Source organism: Eptatretus burgeri, chromosome 16 (assembly GCF_056783735.1).
Source record: "Eptatretus burgeri isolate ZD-2024b chromosome 16, Ebu_testis_v1, whole genome shotgun sequence".
Taxonomy (NCBI): domain Eukaryota; kingdom Metazoa; phylum Chordata; class Myxini; order Myxiniformes; family Myxinidae; genus Eptatretus; species Eptatretus burgeri.
The window spans coordinates 64015799-64035288 of NC_140976.1; the positions used below are offsets into that span (position 1 = coordinate 64015799).

Below are 19490 nucleotides of genomic sequence, written 5' to 3' on the forward strand. Positions count from 1 at the left end.
GTCACGATGCACTCCAATTTTTTTCAACCGCCGAAGGAAATACAGGTGCTGCTGAGCCTTTTTAGCAATACTTCCAGTATTCAGTCAAGGACTTATCAGATGAAATTTGGATGACCAGGAAGACAAAAGAGCTCACAGTCTCAACATGCTGATAGGGGCATGTGTAACACAAGACTTTCTAAAATCCACTATAACTTCCTTAGTTCTACTCACATTCAGTTCGAGATTATGAGCTGAACACCACTCTGTCACGTTCCTAACCTCATCTCTGTGCACCGTTTCATCGTCATTCGTGATCAGGCCAATTAAGGTCGTGTCATCCGCAAATTTTACCAGGAAGTTGTTTTCTCAACCAGCAGCACAATCGTAAGTCAAAAGTGAATACAGCACAGGACTTGCAACCCAGTCTTGAGGAGCCCCGGTGTTCAAGACAAGCGATGAGGACACGTGGCTGCCAATTTTCACCACGTGTAGCCTGTCACTTAAAAAGTCTAAAATGCAATTACATATAAAAATGACAGTCCAATATCTTGAAGTTTCACAATCAATTTAAAAGGAATAATGGCATTAAAAGCAGAACTGTAGTCGACACAAAGCATCCTTACATAGGTATTACACTTATTCAGATGTCGTGAAACGGTGTGGAGGGTTAGTGAGACAGCGCCATCAACAGAACGGTTTAACCGAGAGGCAAACTGAAATGGGTTTACAGACTTGATGATGTGAGATTCAGAAATAACAGACTTGATGTGAGACAATATCAAACGTTCTAAACATTTCATTATGACTGATGTTAGTGCTACTGGTCAGTAATCGTTTCGGCCAGTGGTTCCCAAACTTTTTTGTCCATGACACAAAATTTGAAATCACATTTGCCTCGCAACCCAAATGATACTGGTACCAAGTGTACCTATGATAAAAATTGTCAGAGAAAATGCTTTTGACATGAAACCCCCCCCCCTCAAAAACTGAGATTTTGAGGGGGGGTAGTTTCAAGTTTGGGTCACAACCCTGGGTTTGGGAACCCTTGGTTTAGGCACATAACTGGATACCTTTTCGGTATTGGTATGATGACAGATTTTTTTTAACATAATGGAATGATACACAACTTTCGTGACAGATTAAAAATGTCAGTGAAAACTGCAGATAGCTGAGCCACACAGTATCTAAGGGCACGTGATGGAATTCCATCAGGGCCAGTGGCTTTTCGAACCTGCACCCGAGCGAAAGTCTTCCTGACGTCAGACTGGGAGGCTTTCAGAGCGGCAGCCTCAGAATCAATTTCACGAGTTGGGCGTGGTTCAGCATTAACCTTGTCAAAACAGGCGTAGGAGTTGTTTAAAGTGTCTGTCAACTTGGCATCAGAGCTGTCAACTTCCTATCCCTGCATTTCTCCTTTATTTATTTATTTATTTGCATGCAGCATGTGGCTGCTTGGCTGAATCAATTTCTGGGGTTACGGCTGTGCTGCTGATGCAATTCCCCTGTTACCAACACGCTGGTCCTCATTTTGCCAACCTCAAAATGATGACAGGCTGAGCCAACCTTATCTGGTGCAAATTCAACGGTCTGACAGGGGCTTAAACTCAAGGCCCGAGGATCATAAGCCAGCCACCTTAACCGTAAAGCCAACCCCAGACCCTAGATTTCTCCTTTTATATTATAGCCTGGAGCCCCTGCCATAGCTGGAGTGAATCTTTCTCATTGTATTGATCATCCAGCTCGTCTCTGTACTGGTGCTTTGTAGCCTTTTTTACCCTCTCTAGGTCATAGCGAGATCTTTTGCACATAGATTAATCACCTACTTTGTTGCCGTGTTCCTAACTTTGTTTCATTCTTCCCAAATATTGTACTTTCTACCTCCTCAACATTACCCTATTTCCCCTCCTCACTTCAAAAGAATAAAAACAAACAAAAAAAACTGTTTTTCACTCCACAATGATCTCAGACTTGAATTTCCTTCTGCCTGAACTTCCTGTACTCCATTCCCTTTTCCTCTCTTTTCTAAACATCTCCAAACTGAATCTTCATTGAATATAATGCTTCTTCATTCTTACTTTGAAAGGATTTTAAAATGTTTTAAAATGCTTCAATTTTCTTGTTTCTCCATTAGGGGTACCCTATACCGGAGATGTTCTTGTTCACCACATTATATTCCTCTTTTTATTATTATTCTTCTTCAAAGAGAGTATCTTCCAAAACTTTGTCAGCGAAGCACTTGGTCCACCAACCCTCCTCCCATATATACAGCACCATCTTTCTCTGTGCTTCAAAAAAAATTCTTACCTCCCATCCCATGATCTTTAACCCCAGCTGTCCAATTTGGGAATTTGGAATCAGCATCCCTCCACTTAACGTCCCCTCTTTCAGCATCCACATTCACCCTACCCCCTAAAAGCTTCACGTCCCTCCTTTCTGCATCCCACCTCAAACCTTCCCCCTCATCCACCTCTTCAACCATGCCCCAAAGCCCCCCACCCTCAGTCTTGCACCCTCTGAAGAACTCCATTCTAATCTGGGACAGAAGCCCTCAATGTCAGACTTGAGATCAGGATCATCTCTCGAGACATAGCTCAAACTTTCCATAAAGTCTGCTATCCCACATTGCTCTCCAAACTCTCAGCCAATGGCATCCAAGGCCAACTCCACACATGGCTTCTTGACTTCCTCTACTCTTGTAGCCAATGTGTGGTTCTTACTGGAATCCTTGCATCTCCTCTCCCGGTCAAGGCTGGAGTGCCCCAAGGCAGTCATTTTTGAGTGGTTTTGGACGGACGGACGGAAGGACAGATGGACTGACTTACTAACTAACTAACTAACTCACTGATGTCCCATTGGGGATTAAAACAAACTCAGGTTTCACATCAGTGTCGACATTTGTCGCTTACCTCATCTTTGATTTGCAGTACAACTGAGCTGTTAGGGTTTGGGTTCGGATTAGTAAATTCTGCTCAAGCATCAATCAAATGGGCCCAAAATGTTTTTCAAAAAGTATACTGGTGTTTCCTAATGTATATGTCCCACATGTAATGTATGTACGTTCAAGCTCGTCTACGTATGCTTGATCAATTTAAATGAGGAAAACAAATTGCACTTCACACACGAGTGGGGAGAGCGAACATTTCTACATCAAGATCTTCAGCTCAAATTGGTGAAGGCAATTCATGAGCAATGACGCATTTACCTGGTGGAAGGAGAAGGTTTTCAGTCAGGTACTTTTTATCAGAATGCATTGCAGTCCAGAACCTCTTCATCACGTTGATGTCTTCCCGAAGAACCTTTGGTGCCTGAGTTGGACACTTGAGAGGAATGCTGGGAATGCAGGGATATTACTCAAATTAAATCACTGTCATCAAGGACGTTGCGTTTTCCTGTACAGGGATTGCTGGGCCAGTCAACCCGCTCGGCCGATTGCGGTCCCACCAAAAAGGGAAAGTGCACAATATGCATGTGGATTTCCAAAAGAACACGTCAACATCAGGCTTTGACAGCACAGTTTCATAATTAATGTCGCAATCAGCTATAAACAACAAAAAAAGGTTTCATTCAAAGCGACTGTAGAAAGACTAGAATCAGCTGGGCCCAAAAGGGTTCCAAACAGAATATTTACTTGTAAAGCCCCCACCCCCCACCACCAAAATAAAACAAAACAAAAGTGTAAAGCAAAGTATAAATAATGGAAGGCATATTAAGACGACATTATTAGATGTAATTTGGCCATTTTTTGAGGTTGCATTATTTATGAGGACACAGCTCTGCCGCTAATGCATTCAGTGGCCTCCACAGACTGGAGTGGATATTTTGAATCCGGCCAAGAGTACCGACACTCAACGGGCCTGAGGAAATGCAAGTAGATAGGACGGCCAACCCAATATCTGCTCAGAAGGACAGTGTACTTGTTGATGCAATGTCCTGCCTGTGAAACACCAGGGTGACGGTTGATCGTTTGGTCGAGAATCAAACAGAGAGTATGCAGCGCAAAGGTTTGTGCACCGACCTCTAAGCTATCCTGCAAGGCCTGGTCATTTTGCTTTGAATAGCAGAAGAAGTATTAAAAACTAGAAAGCATCTCAAAATGCAAAGTCCATCCACCTCAGCTTTGTGCACAAACTAAACTTGACGTTGTCGTCTGGGGATAGACACGAGAATGCACGCACGCATGCACGCACGCTTGCGAATCGCACTGATGAGACAGGATTTACCAAAATGAGAAGCGCACCAGGTAAACATGACATCTGAAGAAGAGCGAACGAAAGAATTCCGGTTCAGAAGGTGAAAATATTTGAAAACATTGATATCAGGTTCTACATCTAAATGTTCTTTCACCTCTTGCAGAACTATAAATCGACATGAAATACATTAATAATATTGATGATAAAAATAATAAGTTTTACGAGAAACGGGGTAATCCAGGTGAACATAGAGTTAAAAAAATCACTTACCTGAAGTAGTCAAAGGCAGAGGAGTAAATCTTTTCTCTGAGGACATTACGTCCCGTGGGGCTTTGCAACACATCAGCATGCAGCATGGACAGGCCCAAGTTGAGCAGCCTAGAGAGGTGCGAGGATGAAGGGTAGATTAGCGGTTTTCTCGAGTCCCCAGCTCTAACGCAGCACCTTCCATTCGTTTTGTTTGGCAAATGGAGCACACATCAGGGACTATGGTGTCTATATTCGAGAGAGTTTGGGTGTCAAGAAAAACCAATTCCACACGTGGCCTTTTTCAATTCAGACATTCAATTCCCCTTTTTAACGTGATCTGGAGGTGAAAGGAAAAGCCTAGAGAAGACCCAGAGAAGGAGGCACACATGCCTGAAGCGTGGACCAATTGCCGCAATGTGACGATTGATCGTGGCCGGCTGCCCGCCGACAGTCAGTGAGAGAGAGCGCTGCAGGAGAGCAGCAAAAATCTCCACCTGGTCAGCGCTGCAGTATTTAGCAATTTCAAAGCGCTGTGCCATGAACTACAAAAACACAAAAATGCGATTACAGTTTTACCAACGTGAACAATCAACAACTGTGGATAACATTCTTGTTCGATCCCACCATGCTTACAAAATGCAAAGGTTAAAGGTCATTCTCAATCAGATTGGTACAACCCTTTGTTATAATATTTGCAATGATCGGAGGCTGTCAGGATGGCCGAGAGCAGTGGTTTTCAAACTTTTTTTTGTGGCGACCCAATTTCCGAACCTCTCAACATCGCGCGACCCAAAAGATTCAAAACCCAATTCATAATATCTTCTTCTTCTTCTTTCGGCTGGTCCCGTTAGGGGTCGCCACAGCAGATGATAATAATGATCATCCACATAATGGATGATCCGCATAGTGATTTGGCACATGTTTTATGCCGGATACCTTTCCTGACGCAACCCTGGTCGCCTCTTACGACACAGGGATATGGTACACCTATTTTAACTGGGGTATACACCGGGCCCAGTACACTGGTACTCACTTCGCCGACCTCGGAAGGATGACAGGCTGAGTAAACCCCCTGGTGTATTAATTCAGTGGCCCAACGGGGCTTGAACTCAGGACCTTTTGGATCCCAAGCCGCTGCCCTAACCACTGCGCCAACACCAGGCTTAAAACCCAATTCATAATATATAAGATAAGATTTCATGTGACACAAGAATATTTAATGTTTACTTTATTCACCATCGTCATGTTTTCATAGACGAGTAAACGGAGAATTGCCGACAGTATCCAAATAGTGCAGTTGAATGTTTCAGAAGTTTAGTCCGACTGACATTTCGATATATCAGTGAGGAGGATGAGCCTGTTTTTCAGAAACCAACTTCTCTATTCGTGGAGAAGTAGATGACAATGCCAGGATCATATCATGCTCCATTTCTGGGCGATTTCTGTACTTTGTTTTAATCACCACTATGGTGGAAAACGACTGCTCACAAAAGTATGATGAAGGATATGGCATGAGAACCTTCATGGTACGCCGTGACAGGGTCGGGTACGACGGCAGCATTTTGCACCAGAATGTCGACAACGAATTCGTCCGCGCAAGAGCCTGCGCTCCTGAATCCTGCTGGAGCTGTACAAGCTCTTCCTGTGCTGTATCATCTTCATCATCAATCGAGTCCAGTGGAGCCGTGAAAGGGTCTCGAACCACAGAAAAGGACTGCACATCCAGCTCAGGGAAATGGTGCTCGTACTGTTCAATGAGCGACCGAAGGTGACGTGCTATCTCCCCAGAAAGACTGTCGAGCTCAGTATCATCGTACTGGCAGGTCGTTAGATGCTCCACCAGATGGGGGAAAAGGCTGAAGCGCTTAACAGCTGCTTTGTCTGCCAGTAATTTTAGAGTCGCCAGAAATACGCTCATTTTGTCGTGAAAAATCATGAGGTTGGCGTCTTTTCCTTGGAGGGAGCGGTTGAGGACATTGAGACGTTCAAAGATGTCAACGGTACAGCACAGTTCTGACAGCCAAGAGTCCGACTCAAGCAACGCTACCCATGCCGTTTTCCCTTGTGTGCGTAGGAACTCCTTCAGTTCATCTTTGAGCTTGTAAACACGCAGAAGAAGGTTTCCTCAAGATAACCATCTGACTTGAGTGTAGAATAGTAAATTCTTATGGTCGGTGTCCATCTCCTGGAAGAATAGCCTGAATAACCTAGTGATGAGGGCGCTCGATTTGATGTGATTCACCATTTTTACGACTTCTGAGAGCACGCACTGCAAGGTTTCTGGCAAAGTACGAGAGGCGAGCGCTTCTCGGTGAATCATGCAGTGTACCATGGAGGTCTGAGGAGCAACCTCAAGCAATTTAGCCTTGAATCCAGAACGCACTCCGAACATTGGTGGCGCGCCATCTGTTGTAGAACCGAGCAACTTTCCGAGGTCCAGATCATGGTCACAATAAAACTGCTCTACTTTCCCAACAATGTCCTCGCCTTTGGTGGTGGCCTCTAATGGTTTGATGAGCAGAGGCTCAGCGACAAAGTTATCAGCCTTGATGAAGCGGACCCAGACGATGAGTTGCGCGTACGATGCGATATCAGTGGACTCGTCCAACTGTATGGCGTGCCACGGCGATTCCTTGATCTTCTGTACGACCTGAGCCGTTACGTCCAGACTCAGATCTTCAATTCTGCATTGGATGGTGTTGTCAGAGAGGGGTATAACTGCCAGTTTCTTCGCCGCTTCCTCCACAACCATCAGAGATACCATGTGCTTTGCACGTGGCAGCACGAGTTCTACCGCAATGGAGTGAGGCTTTTTACTCCTGGCAACATGGAGCGACACTCGATACGAGGCCTCTAATGCCCGAGAATTGGTCTGATGGCATGTACCCTCTCTGTCAAGACGCATATTCTTGAGTGCAACAAGTTTCCTCTCAAAGAACGCTCTCTCCTTATCCTGACAAGGCGCATGTTTTGTAGTCAAATGCCTCTGCAACTTGTTTTGTTTCATAGACTCCGTAGAAAGCACATCAAAACAAATCACACACTGAGGCCTCTGTGCCCCACTTTTATCCACCACGGAGTAAAATCCAAGATCCAGAAATTTATCCTGGTAAGAACGTTCTTGAGATTTGCTGGAGGCCGGTGCTGCCATCACAAATAAGGTCTCGAGTCGTACGTGGAGACGTGAATAGATGTTAATGATAGAGTCAGAGTCTGAGTCTGAGAGGCCGTGGATCAAACCACTAATTTCCCGCCAAAATGAACCGCCCTTCAGCGAGCCCGCGCATCGGCTGGATCCCATTCCAAGCGTCATGTTGTGCCGGTTCCCATACTTTGAACAAACCGTATATATTACATCCGGTAAAAGCGAACACCGATCGAAAATAGACAATTTTTTTCGCTGCAAGCGGACGCCCGCGACCCCACAAAATTTGCTCGGCGACCGCACTTGGGGTCGCGCCCCCGGGTTTGAAAAACCAAGGCCTAGAGGTACTCACACTTGCCTCAAAGCAGTCTTTGTGTCAAAGCAGTCAAAGCTTGGGTTTGAAGTGTTCTCCTGGTGTTTCACAGGTAGGGCAATTCATCAATGTGTGAGTGTGGTCCCTCAGATGAACGTTAGACTGGGCATTCCGTATTCCAGCATTAGTTAGTGAACGTTAAAGATCCCACGGTGTCCATCATGAAGAGTAGGGGAGCTATCGCTGGCACCATGAACAAATTACAAATTCCTGCCCTCACTTCCTGTGTCGGAGTGGCGACCCATCAAGAATTGCAACCCTAACCATAGAAACTGCTTCCGCAGCACTGATGTTCTGTCTGGACAATAGAGCATGGTTCATGATCCGACATGAATGATTGGGGAATTCGATAATTACCGAGATAACTTACTAATTACACCCGTTAATAAGCTAAATTGCAAAGTTAAGTACAACTACAAAACTCACTTACTTCGCAAGTGTTTTTCAAGAATCACCGCTCACCTTCACTCTTTCTTTCCTCTTTTTTTCGCATCTTTGGAACAAACCCTCACACTCAATTCAATCCCACTCTTCCCTCCAGATCTTCAAAACAGCTGTTCACCTCCATCCCTTATCTCCCCCCATCCAAAACTACGATCTTTTCTACCCCCACTCATTCACCCCAAACCCATCTCCTTCAAATTCCCTGCTTTCCTTCCTGAAAGTCCCTGTCGTGTTCGGACCTGAAAGTTACTGTGGTGTCCGTCTTGTTTACCCCGTGTACCCCGCCCCATCCCTCTCCCTTCCACAGATCTCCTCGTGTCTCTGTTACCCACTGTTTTGTCCTTCCCTCTCCCGCCCCTCTTGTCTCCTGCTCCCCTTGTTGTGCATTTCTGTGTGTAAGCTCTCATACGAGCCTCGACAGTGTATACAAAAAAGTGTTTATTTTGATTTTAAATAATGTAAAATTTTGTATATTCTCATCAAATGTTTCAAATGATGCCACCACAGGCACAACACAAATTTTCCTCATCTGAAAAAAAGTCCAGGAACAACACCTCAATCCACAGCTGATGAGGAATGACTGTCGGGGGACAAGGCCGAGGACGTGACTCTTCTGAAGCAGCCAAAGGATCTGCTTCTTTCTGGTCCGAGGAGAAGATCCCCATGGACTTCTCGACGGTCATTTGCCAGGCCCCAACCACCTCACGGAGGAACTGCAGAAAGCCCATTGCCGGCATGATCAGCAGTTCACATGGAAATCTCCATGATTAGCACGGCACTAAACATAAAGAGCGTTTTCATTGAGTATGAGGCTTTAACAGTTGTATTGTTGATGAAATGTAATTCATCGAATGACATCCAAGTGGGAGGAACAAACACTAAAGGCGTACACGAGTTTCCAGGCTGGGTTTTCCAGCAAGAAGCCACTCCCAGCAGGCAATAGCCGTCTCCATCCCGATCCCAGAAAACATGCGGAGCGGGGCCCAGCACAGGTGATGCAGCAAGCAAGAATCGCTTTCTGCTCGGCACAAGAGAATATGGCTGTCTGAAACAACGAGAAACATTCAAACACACACAGTTATGCCATGCAGGTGCGAAAGTCGAGTGAAACCTTACCCTTACTGCTGATGAGCCGAGCCGTAAGCTTGAACATAGACTTGGTGTAAGCCTCAGTGTTGCCGGATACGAGGGCCTCTTCCAAATGTGTGATCAGCAAATCGTTTAGATCTCCTGTTTTTCCAAGCCCCACGAACATCTCAACCATTCCAGAAACCTGCACGGAAATGAACATGATGAGCACAAGGCCATATTGCACAGTGAGCCACAGCGCGTCAGCAGGCCTGAAAAACCTACGGGAAGAATACAGAGTCCGTACCTCGCCAGCATATCTGTTGCGAAGGTTTAGGGATGTCATGAAGTTCGAATAATCCTTCTTCACGCAGCTTGGTCTGTCTTGCAATAGAGAACTCTATAACATATGATAAGAAATTGCAGCTCAGCATGAAGATAGGAGGAAGGAACTGTTTCAAGTGAATACAAAGACCTTTTAATCAAAATGTATATGTGAATGATCACAGCTTGTGATCGTCTGCAGATATCTCACACCCTAAACAATATAAACTTGTCGCCATGTCAAATTCATATTTGGCATGAAAAAAATTGGAATCTTCACGACTCACCACCCTCTGTCTCATCCACTACCCTATTTCCTCCATTTCCTGGTATGAGCAGCATAAGCAGAATCAAGAACATCCTATTCTTCCCCATAAGTACATTGTTTGCATTGAAACCCCAACTGGGCCAAACAGTCTCATCTTGAGACTTGAGAGCCTCCACCTGTCCTGCAACAATGCTCAACCCCACTTTGTGCTCAGTTCATAAACCGGTTCACTGGCTGCGTGACACCTAGACCCAAATCATTTGATGCTGACATTGGTGAAACAGTCTCGTTAATATATTGTTGTGCATGTTGTGGTTCTGTTGCTGGAACTAGATGCACAAGAATATCTCAGCAACCATTCTTTCTCCAAAAACGATTGGACTTGGATATATGGAAGATATGAACTATGATGGTTATTGTACAAGATAGCAATTGCTTAGCAGCCATCTTGATAATACAACTGAGTCGTTGTGGAATTGCTTGCATGATTACATAGGTACTTACGCCGAGTGTTACATTGTGCTTGTTGAAGCCAGCAAACTGCAGGACACTTTCAGTGGCCATAGCGAGCCCAGTGTGCTGTGACAGGCCGGCCGGCCAGTTCTGGTGTTTACTCAAGTACTCCTACCAGGAAATATGGACGTACATCAGCATGATGGCCTCTCAATGTGCATAAAACTCCTCTTGGACATTGCCTCCGACAATAGGCCTCTCAATTCTCAACCTCCCCAACCCAGTACCCTCCTTCCAAAAGAGCCTCCACAATCATTTTGTGCAATTGGAGTCAAAATTAAATCCAGTGCCGCTGGTGGTGGATTAGCAAATGTCCACCCTTGTAGGAGCCTTAAAGGAGTTGCCTCATACATCTAAATAGCTTGCTATTACAGTCCGTAACTGGTGGACCGTTCTGAAGGGGAAAGATGTGTCCCAAAGTATTGGATACCTGCAGGTGAGACTTGGTTACGGCTGGAGCCCATTTCATGGCTTCCTGCAGAATTCCAGCACAGCGAGCAGCAAAATCACGTACAATGCTCTGAATAGAAGGAAATATACAAGGGTTAGAGCATAGCATCCGACACAAAAAGGATCAAATTAAATAGGAAAACAGCTTCCAAAGACTACCAACAACAAAAGGAATTTCATCCATTCGTTTTTATTGGCCAGAGAGAGAACATTTAGTTTTCATTTAGGTCAAGGAATCCAATAAAACACATGAGAAGACTCATAACCTACATCTTCATGCTGAAATTTTAAAATATTGCTGTTTAACACTAATTTTCATAGAAACGTATCATAGTGATTTGCACCTAACCTTATTCCTTAAATAATTGTGTTCATGCCACGAGAGCAGAAACCTGCTAAGGCTTGAATTTAGCACATTCTTGATGTTATTCATGCACCATTGTCATATAACTGCATCGCAAATTGTGTAAATGTAATAAATGTAATAAAACACAAACTCAGCACTAGCCCATGACCGAGTCCATGAACAGCTGAATGCAATGGTGAAAGGAGATGGGGGTGTCATAGGTGTCACAGAAAATGAAGCCTCCCGGACACGGTGGATGGTGGCAGGCCCAGAAACAGATAGACTTTTGACGGAGTTTGATGAAAAACATTCCATGAAAAAGAAGGACACAGATCGCCACCATGAACAGATACCGAGCGTGCAGAAGAAGTTCCTATCTCGAGTAAAGAGTGTCACTGATGTGATGGAGGAAATTGGAAACCCCTTTGCTGATACAAGTTCTGACCTCGACACGCTTGACACTAAAGTGATAATTCCTGCTCGTGTGGTGAATGCAGTCAGGTTGGTTGAGGACATCGGCAAAACACAATACCAGAAATTTGTTGCGGAGCATTTGAATGCCAATATCGCTGCATTCAATGACACCATTCATCAGAACAATCTACCCTTGTTAAATTCCAGTTCGGGAAAGAAACCTGAGAAATCCTCTTCCAAAATCTCCAACCGACACAATGATGTACATCTCTTCTCAAGGATATATATATATATATATATATATATATATATATATATATATATATATATATATATATATATACATATGTATATATATATATATATATATATATATATATATATATATATGTATATATATATATATATATATATATGTATATATATATATATATATATATATATATATATATATATATATATATATATATATATACATATGTATATATATATATATATATATATATATATATATATATATATGTATATATATATATATATATGTATGTGTATATATATATATATATATATATATATATATATATGTGTATATATATATATATATATATATATATATGTATATATATATATATATATATATATATATATATATATACATATATCATGCCAGGCTAGAGACAGTGATATGGATGCTTTCTTCAGACATGAAAATCATGCCTGGCCTCCATCATTGGCAGCGAATCGCATCATGCACCAATCAAGCAAATCAGACTTGATGGAATGTTTGGAATCATTGGTACCTCAAGCAGAATCTGTTCCAAAAGTGGATGTAAAAATTGTTGATGGCGCTGCCCTTGTGCACATACTCGATCAGAAGAAGTCAAAGGCTTCTGTCAAAACTTTCAAGGACTACTCACAACTGGTGTTCCTGCCATATTTGGAACACATGCTCCAGGATGTTGTTCGTTTGGATGTGGTCTGGGATGTGTACAAGGAGGACAGCCTCGAGGCACAGACACAACAGAACCGTGGATCTGGAAACAATCTCAGAGTTGCCAACAACACAAACATATGCCTATCAATTGGAAGAATTTCCTGGGTTGCGATTCGAACAAAGAGAGTCTGTTCAAACTCCTAGTCAGTGCAATACAGGAGTTTCAACCCCCCCCCCCCCGAATGGAAGCTAGTCATCTCTACACATGGCGAGAAAGTTGTTTCATCACCCATATCCAATCTCTCGGACTTGTCCTGCACTCATGAGGAAGCGGACACACGGCTCCTGTTTCATGCTTTCAATTCATTCAATCACCGATTCACCAAGCTGATGATACATGCTACGGATACCGATGTGGTGGTTATTGCAATTGCTGTGGCAAGTGTCTTAAAGGAGTGTGAAATATGGGTGTCATTTGGTCATGGGTCTAAAGTACGGTATATCCCCTGTCACCTGATTTCAGCTGAATTAGGTGATGATGCATCTTGGGGTCTTCTGTTTATGCATGCAATATCAGGATGTGATACTGTTTCTGCCTTCTTTGGAATTGGAAAGAAAACAGCTTGGGCAGTATGGCAAAGTATGCCTCAGCTTACACCTACTTTCGTTAGTTTATCTCGTGCTCCAGCTCAGATATCCCAAGACGATATGGACCAAATATAAAGATATGTTCTCTTGTATCAGCGAACATCTGCACTTTGCCATGTGAATGAAGCCAGGAAGCAGTTGTTCACTCACAACCGTAAGATGGAAAACATTCCTCCAACATTACATGCCTGAGAACAGCATGTGAAAAGGGCTGTTTATCAGGCAGGGCATATCTGGGGACAGTCACTTGTAGGAAAGGCCAATGTTCCATCACCAGATATATGGGGCTGGGAGAGAGTGAAAGATGATTCCCCATGGACTCCATGCTGGTCTACTCTGCCAGAGGCAGCCAAAGGTTGTCAAGAACTGTTGAAATGCGGATGCAAAAAGGAATGCACTATAAGATGCACTTGTGTCAAAGAAAATCTGCCATGTACACAGTTGTGTTTCTGCTCGGGACAGTGTAACAGAGAGTAAGAAGTAAATCTTGGCCATGTTAACACAACACTACAGTGACATAGTGACTGATTTGTTAGAGAAATTCGACAACATTTTAAATGGACACATATGCTGCACCCTAAGCACATGGTTTTCCTGGTTTTTCAATCATATAGTTCCTGCAGTATTGACAAATACATATTCTAAAGGAACTACATGTGTTGTACCTGATCATTCCATGGCTAAATAGTACAGAGTTAAGCCTGGCTACTGGAGCAATAGGAAACCCCTGGTGGTAATTCTTGGAACTTGTTCATGTCACTTTGTTGTGTGGCATCGGTGTCCCTTTAACAGAACGAATGACACACAATTGGATCCCTTCAACTCATAACAATTGTATTGTTGCCAAGATAGCAATCGGTGTGTGATTGGTTGTGATTGGTGCACTCACTTTTGATGTAGACTGTTGTAGGAAATTGCGCTCTGGGCGTTTAAATTTTTTTTTTACAATAAAGATATATGTTGTCTTCACATGTGACCAATGACGTCATAACTGGAGAACTTTTTGTTCCTCATGCACGGGCGATCATACCTGTAAAGTTTCACCTCGATGTGTTCAGCTGTTTCAGAGAAGATTTTTGACGGTTTGTATGTTATAAACAATATGGCTGCCGAACCACGTCACCAATGACATCATCAATTTATTCCCCCCCCCCCCATACAATTTAGCCAGAGATGACCCTCAAAATTTTTCACATTGATCAGATAAAGCGTTGGACATATGCAATTATGATGTCACAACGAAGCCACCGATGACGTCATCAAAAAAACATCAAACTTGTTTCCCATGAGTTCTTCACACATGCCAAGTTTCAATTATTTTCCATGGTCTGGTTTCGGAGATACAGGGATCCAAAGTTTTTCCTTTTTTTCCAACATAGTTGCAACACACCATGACCTATGACGTCATAATTATCATTAAAAACATTCCACATGAGTAGTCCCACCTGTGGTGAAAATTTTGTGTCAATCTGATAAGCAATTTATTTATTTATTTATTTATTTATTGTATCCCTTGTCGAGGCTCGTATGAAAGCTCACACACAACGCACAGCAAGGGGGGCATGAGACGAGGGGCGGGAGTGGGAAGGAGAAAACTTTGGGGAACAGAGACATCAGGAGATCTGTGGAAGGGAGAGGGATGGGGCGAGGAACACGGGGTACACAAGATGGACATTACAGGGACTTTCAGGAAGGAAAGCAGGGAATTTGAAGGAGGAGGGTTTGGGGTGGATTAACGGGGGTAGAAAATATTGAGGATTTGGATGGGGGACGATCAGAGGTGGTGGTGAACAGGTGTTTTGAAAGCCTGGTGGGAGGAATGGGATTGAACAGAGTGAGGAAGTTTATTCCAAAGGCGGGAAAAAAGAGGAATGAAAGAGTGAAGGTGAGCAGTGATTAGTGATTTTGGGAGTTTTACCAGAAGGGGGTTGTTGGCGGACCTTGAGCGCCCTGCGGAAATATGGTGGGGACAAATCACAGACTTGCGAGGAAGAGGCTCCAACTCCTCCACCAGGACGAGGCTCAGGTCTGTCATACCGGAGGAGGGAGTAACCAGAGAGAGATACCAGGGAGTCAGTGGAGGAGGAGGAGGAGGGGGAGGAGGAGGAAAGTTTCTATGAAGCAGATTATGTCTGGTTTGTCAGTGGCAACCTGTGTTGAAAGATCTGTGAGGTTTGAGTGAAGGCCCCAGATATTTGAGGTCGACACTTTTAATGAAGAGGGAGGGGAGGAGGCTTTGGAAGCAGGAGATGGGAGGGGAGGGGAGGGGAGGACAAAGGAGGATGGGGGGGGAGGTAAGGAGAGTTGTTGAAAGAGTGTGAGGGATTGCAGAATAGCCAGGGGAGGGGGCCGGATGAGGAGGAGAAAAGGCTCTGTGGTGCTGGGGGAGAGGAGGGGGCAAGAGAGGGGTAGAAGGCAGTTGAGGATTTTGAGGAGGTGGAGTGATGAGATCATCGCATGACCAACTCAAATCCTCAAATCAAAAAGAGGACAGGGGGAGGAGGCAGATTTGTGGATGAAAGTGGGGAGGGGGGCAACTTTGAGAAGGGTGAATGGGGAGAGTTGAGGGAGAAGAGTGTGATGGTTGCTTTGAGAGGGAGAATTGAGAGGGAGGGGTGAGAGGGGTGAGTTGAGAGGGAGGATTGCGAGGAGGGTTAAGAGGGAGGGTTAAGAGGGAGGGTAGAGAGGGGTGAGTTGAGAGGGAGGGTTGAGAGGAATGAGTTGAGAGGAAGGGTTGAGAGGGAGGATGGAGAGGGAGGGTTGAGAGGGGTGAGTTGAGAGGGAGGGTTGAGAGGGTAAGTTGAGAGGGAGGGTTAAGAGGGAGGGTTGAGAGGGAGGGTTAAGAGGGAGGGTTGAGAGGGAGGATTGAGAGGGAGGGTTGAGAGGGAGGGTTGAGAGGGGTGAGTTGAGAGGGAGAGTTGAGAGGGGTGTGTTGAGAGGGAGGGTTGAGAGGGGTGAGATGAGAGGTAGGGTAGAGAGGGAGGGTTAAGAGGAAAGGTTGAGAGGGAGGGTTAAGAGGGAGGGTTGAGAGGGAGGGTTGAGAGGAGTGAGTTGAGAGGGGTGAGTTGAGAGGGACGGTTGGGAGGGGTGAGTTGAGAGGGAGGGTTGAGAGGGAGGGTTAAGAGGAAAGGTTAAGAGGCAAGGTTGAGAGGGAGGGTTAAGAGGGAGAGTTGAAAGGAATGAGTTGAGAGGGAGGGTTGAGGGGGAGGGTTGAGAGGGAGGATTGAGAGGGAGGGTTGAGAGGGAGGGTTGAGAGGGAGGGTTGAGAGGGTGAGTTGAGAGGGAGAGTTGAGAGGGAGGGTTGAGAGGGAGGGTTAAGAGGGAGGGTTGAGATGGTGAGTTGAGAGGGAGGGTTGAGAGGGAGAGTTGAGAGGGGTGAGTTGAGAGGGAGGGTTGAGAGGGATGAGTTGAGAGGCAGGGCTGAGAGGGATGAGTTGAGAGGGAGGGTTGAGATGGAGAGTTGAGAGGGAGGGTTGGAAGAGGTGAGTTGAGCGGGAGGCTTGAGAGAGGTGAGTTGAGGGGGAGGGTTGAGAGGGAGGGTTGAGAGGGAGGATTGAGAGGGAGGGTTGAGAGGGAGGGTTGAGAGGGAGGGTTGAGAGAGGTGAGTTGAGAGGGAGGGTTGAGAGGAATGAGTTGACACTGAAGTTAGAAAAAAAGAATGGTTGATGGATTGTGAACTCAAAGCAACTTGTTTTTATTTTAATTTTTCGGTCATTAATGCGATTAAAGACATTTCTTGATGGATGTGATAAAGGTGAATTAAGAGAATGGAGAGAAGAAACATTGTAACAGTTGGTTGGAGAGAAAACAGAAAATTAACACGTGCGGACGTTCGGACAAAGGGAGAACATGATGTCACCGGCAACTTCGTCACCAGTGACATAAAAATCATCATATCCTTTCTCCATAATTTATTACCTCCACCACCGAAGGTTCAGGACGTGAACACCCAACGTGTCCAACAAGTTTCGTCCGAATCCGTCCACAACTTTATGAGATATCCTGGACACAAACAAACAGGACAGAAAGGGGAGAAAACATAAATAACCTCCTTCACCTCCTCAGTGGGGAAACTGCGAGTGAATGAATTACAATGACGTCCATGAAGAGTGGTCCCGAATTTGGTCCCTGAAGTGGTGCTTTGTTGGGGTTCGGGTCATTCACGAGGCCTCGCTTGCTTCCTTCCAACTCTCTCTCTTTTACATCATCTGAGTGCTTTCCTCTCCCAGTGTTGATTGGTGGAACTTTTGAAACAGAAATTAAATTAATCAGTCTCGGCAGATAACCATCGCCGCCATGTTAGTACACCCGTACACCGTCGACATGTTGGTACACCGGTACCACGCCGCCATGTTAGTACACCCGTACCACCGCCGCCATGTTAGTACACCCGTACACCGCCGACATGTTGGTACACCGGTACCACGCCGCCATGTTTGTACATCCGTACCACCGCCGCCATGTTGGTACACCCGTCAAGGATGCACGTGACGTGGTTATTTGTTATCATCTTTCCGTTTGTTTGTGGTGAAATTGTTTCTGGTGACTTTTTGGGAAATTTATCTCCAAAATGTTTTCCTCTCGACTTCACACAACGAAGAAATGGTTTATGTGTCGACATTCAGTAAAAATCCTCCAAATGTCGGTGCACTGTGCTCGTGCTCATCCTGCACTCGCAACCAATCAGATTACTTGATAGAAAGAGCGCGATCCCATTCCGTATGATTAAACAGGTGACACTACACCTGTATTTGGGTTTGTCACTGCATCAAGGATGGGGTCAGTGACAAAGTTTCTTGAAGAGCGCTCGCCAAGTGGCTTAAGCACTGAAGCAAGCACTCCGTGAGAAACCGTTGATAGGGCACGGCTGGCTTGGCAAGCGCTACCGAGCCGCTTGGTAACTGAACACACAAACCCTGTTTTACTGGATTATATAATTTTACTTGGGTTCTGTTCGGAAACACTTGTTTAAATCCACTTGATGCTTTTAACGTTTGAAAAGCCGGCTATCTGTGCGTGTGGAGCTGTGTTTGTTTAACATCAGTTCCTTCTCATTCATGGGTTCCAGATAATTAATAATATTTTATACTCTATTGCTCGATTAATAAAATTATTATTATTATTATTATTATCCAAAATATTAATGAGATCGTGCTGGTAAAGTGAGTTTTCCCAGAGTCGGTGAGCGACGGATGTTTATCTGTTTCCTGGCAACCAAGCATTGTTCGCTCACGTGACGTCACAGTGTCCCTCCCACGCGTGAACTCTCCATTGTTGTGGGAACGTGAAGACGGTTGCCCCTGATTTGGTGGATCTCCTGCGTTTTCACCTTTGTACCTCGTTTATCACCTCCTCACAGCGATGCCTCCCGCAAGATTTTTCCGCTCTATTGACCAGCCGATCAACCTTGTTCTTTCTATTGTTCTTTCTTTGTTCTATCTTTGTTCTTTCTTTGTGAAAACCGAACAGGTGAGGTAAACCCCGGCGCGGCTCCGTTCGGTGACTGGTTCGAATCCAAACCTCGGTTTGAATTCCAAGTCTGTTCTTAAATCGCAAGGACAAAGCAACTTTGTTACCAAGTCTGTTGTTTTGTAACGAGCCTGCGGTGTTATGATGATGCTTGTGGTGGATTACCCACCATCTTGTCTGCGTTCGATTCCCAGGGGAGAGGATCCGATTTCATCACCATCATCATCATCATCATCATCATCATCATCATCATCATCATCATCATCATCATCATCATCATCACCATCATCATCATCATCATCGTCACCATCATCATCATCATCATCACCATCCTTCTTTCAGGCAGACATTAAGCCGGGAGTCCCGTCTTCTCGCATTTGCTGGTGAACGTGACAAACTTCTCGAACACGGACGAACAACTTTGACCGAAACGACAACCTTGAGGAAAAAACACAACGATATAGATAAATAAATATATAATCGAACGAGTAAATACAACCTGTCGGTTCACTGAGGGAACATTAAGGGGTTGGGGGGGGGTAAGAAGGGGAGGAGAGGAGGGAGGAGAGAGAGGGAGTGAGGAAGCAGGAGGGAGTGAGGATGGGTCAGGGATTGAGGATGTGAAAAAAAGCAGCAAACAATGCATAAATATAACATAGAACAAATAAAACAT

At 44.6% G+C, this 19490-nt stretch overlaps 3 protein-coding genes across 5 annotated transcripts in view; 2 read left to right on the top strand and 1 right to left on the bottom strand.

The window, feature by feature from the left end:
* LOC147011209 (phosphatidylinositol 4-kinase alpha-like) overlaps positions 1 to 16031 on the bottom strand; it is a 65108-nt gene extending 49077 nt beyond the window's left edge. The window contains exons 1-10 of the mRNA XM_085859028.1: positions 15267 to 16031; positions 10987 to 11076; positions 10548 to 10667; positions 9759 to 9851; positions 9500 to 9656; positions 9274 to 9401; positions 8938 to 9096; positions 4812 to 4963; positions 4443 to 4550; positions 3181 to 3312 (exon numbers count right to left, since the gene is read on the bottom strand). Of these exons, the coding sequence (XP_085715154.1) occupies positions 3181 to 3312; positions 4443 to 4550; positions 4812 to 4963; positions 8938 to 9096; positions 9274 to 9401; positions 9500 to 9656; positions 9759 to 9851; positions 10548 to 10667; positions 10987 to 11076; positions 15267 to 15383 (1256 nt within the window). The 5' untranslated portion in view covers positions 15384 to 16031. The remainder of the gene's footprint in view (positions 1 to 3180; positions 3313 to 4442; positions 4551 to 4811; positions 4964 to 8937; positions 9097 to 9273; positions 9402 to 9499; positions 9657 to 9758; positions 9852 to 10547; positions 10668 to 10986; positions 11077 to 15266) is intronic.
* Positions 1 to 19490, top strand: part of LOC147011206 (uncharacterized) — a 484760-nt gene that overhangs the window by 307165 nt on the left and 158105 nt on the right. The window lies entirely within an intron of this gene.
* Positions 18621 to 19490, top strand: part of LOC147011210 (uncharacterized) — a 49831-nt gene continuing 48961 nt past the window's right edge. For all 3 annotated transcript variants that reach the window (XR_015052287.1, XR_015052288.1, XM_085859217.1), the window contains exon 1: positions 18621 to 18817. Coding sequence is in view for 1 of the 3 variants with exons in the window: in XM_085859217.1 (XP_085715343.1) it covers positions 18710 to 18817 (108 nt within the window). In the remaining 2 variants the exon portion in view is untranslated. The remainder of the gene's footprint in view (positions 18818 to 19490) is intronic.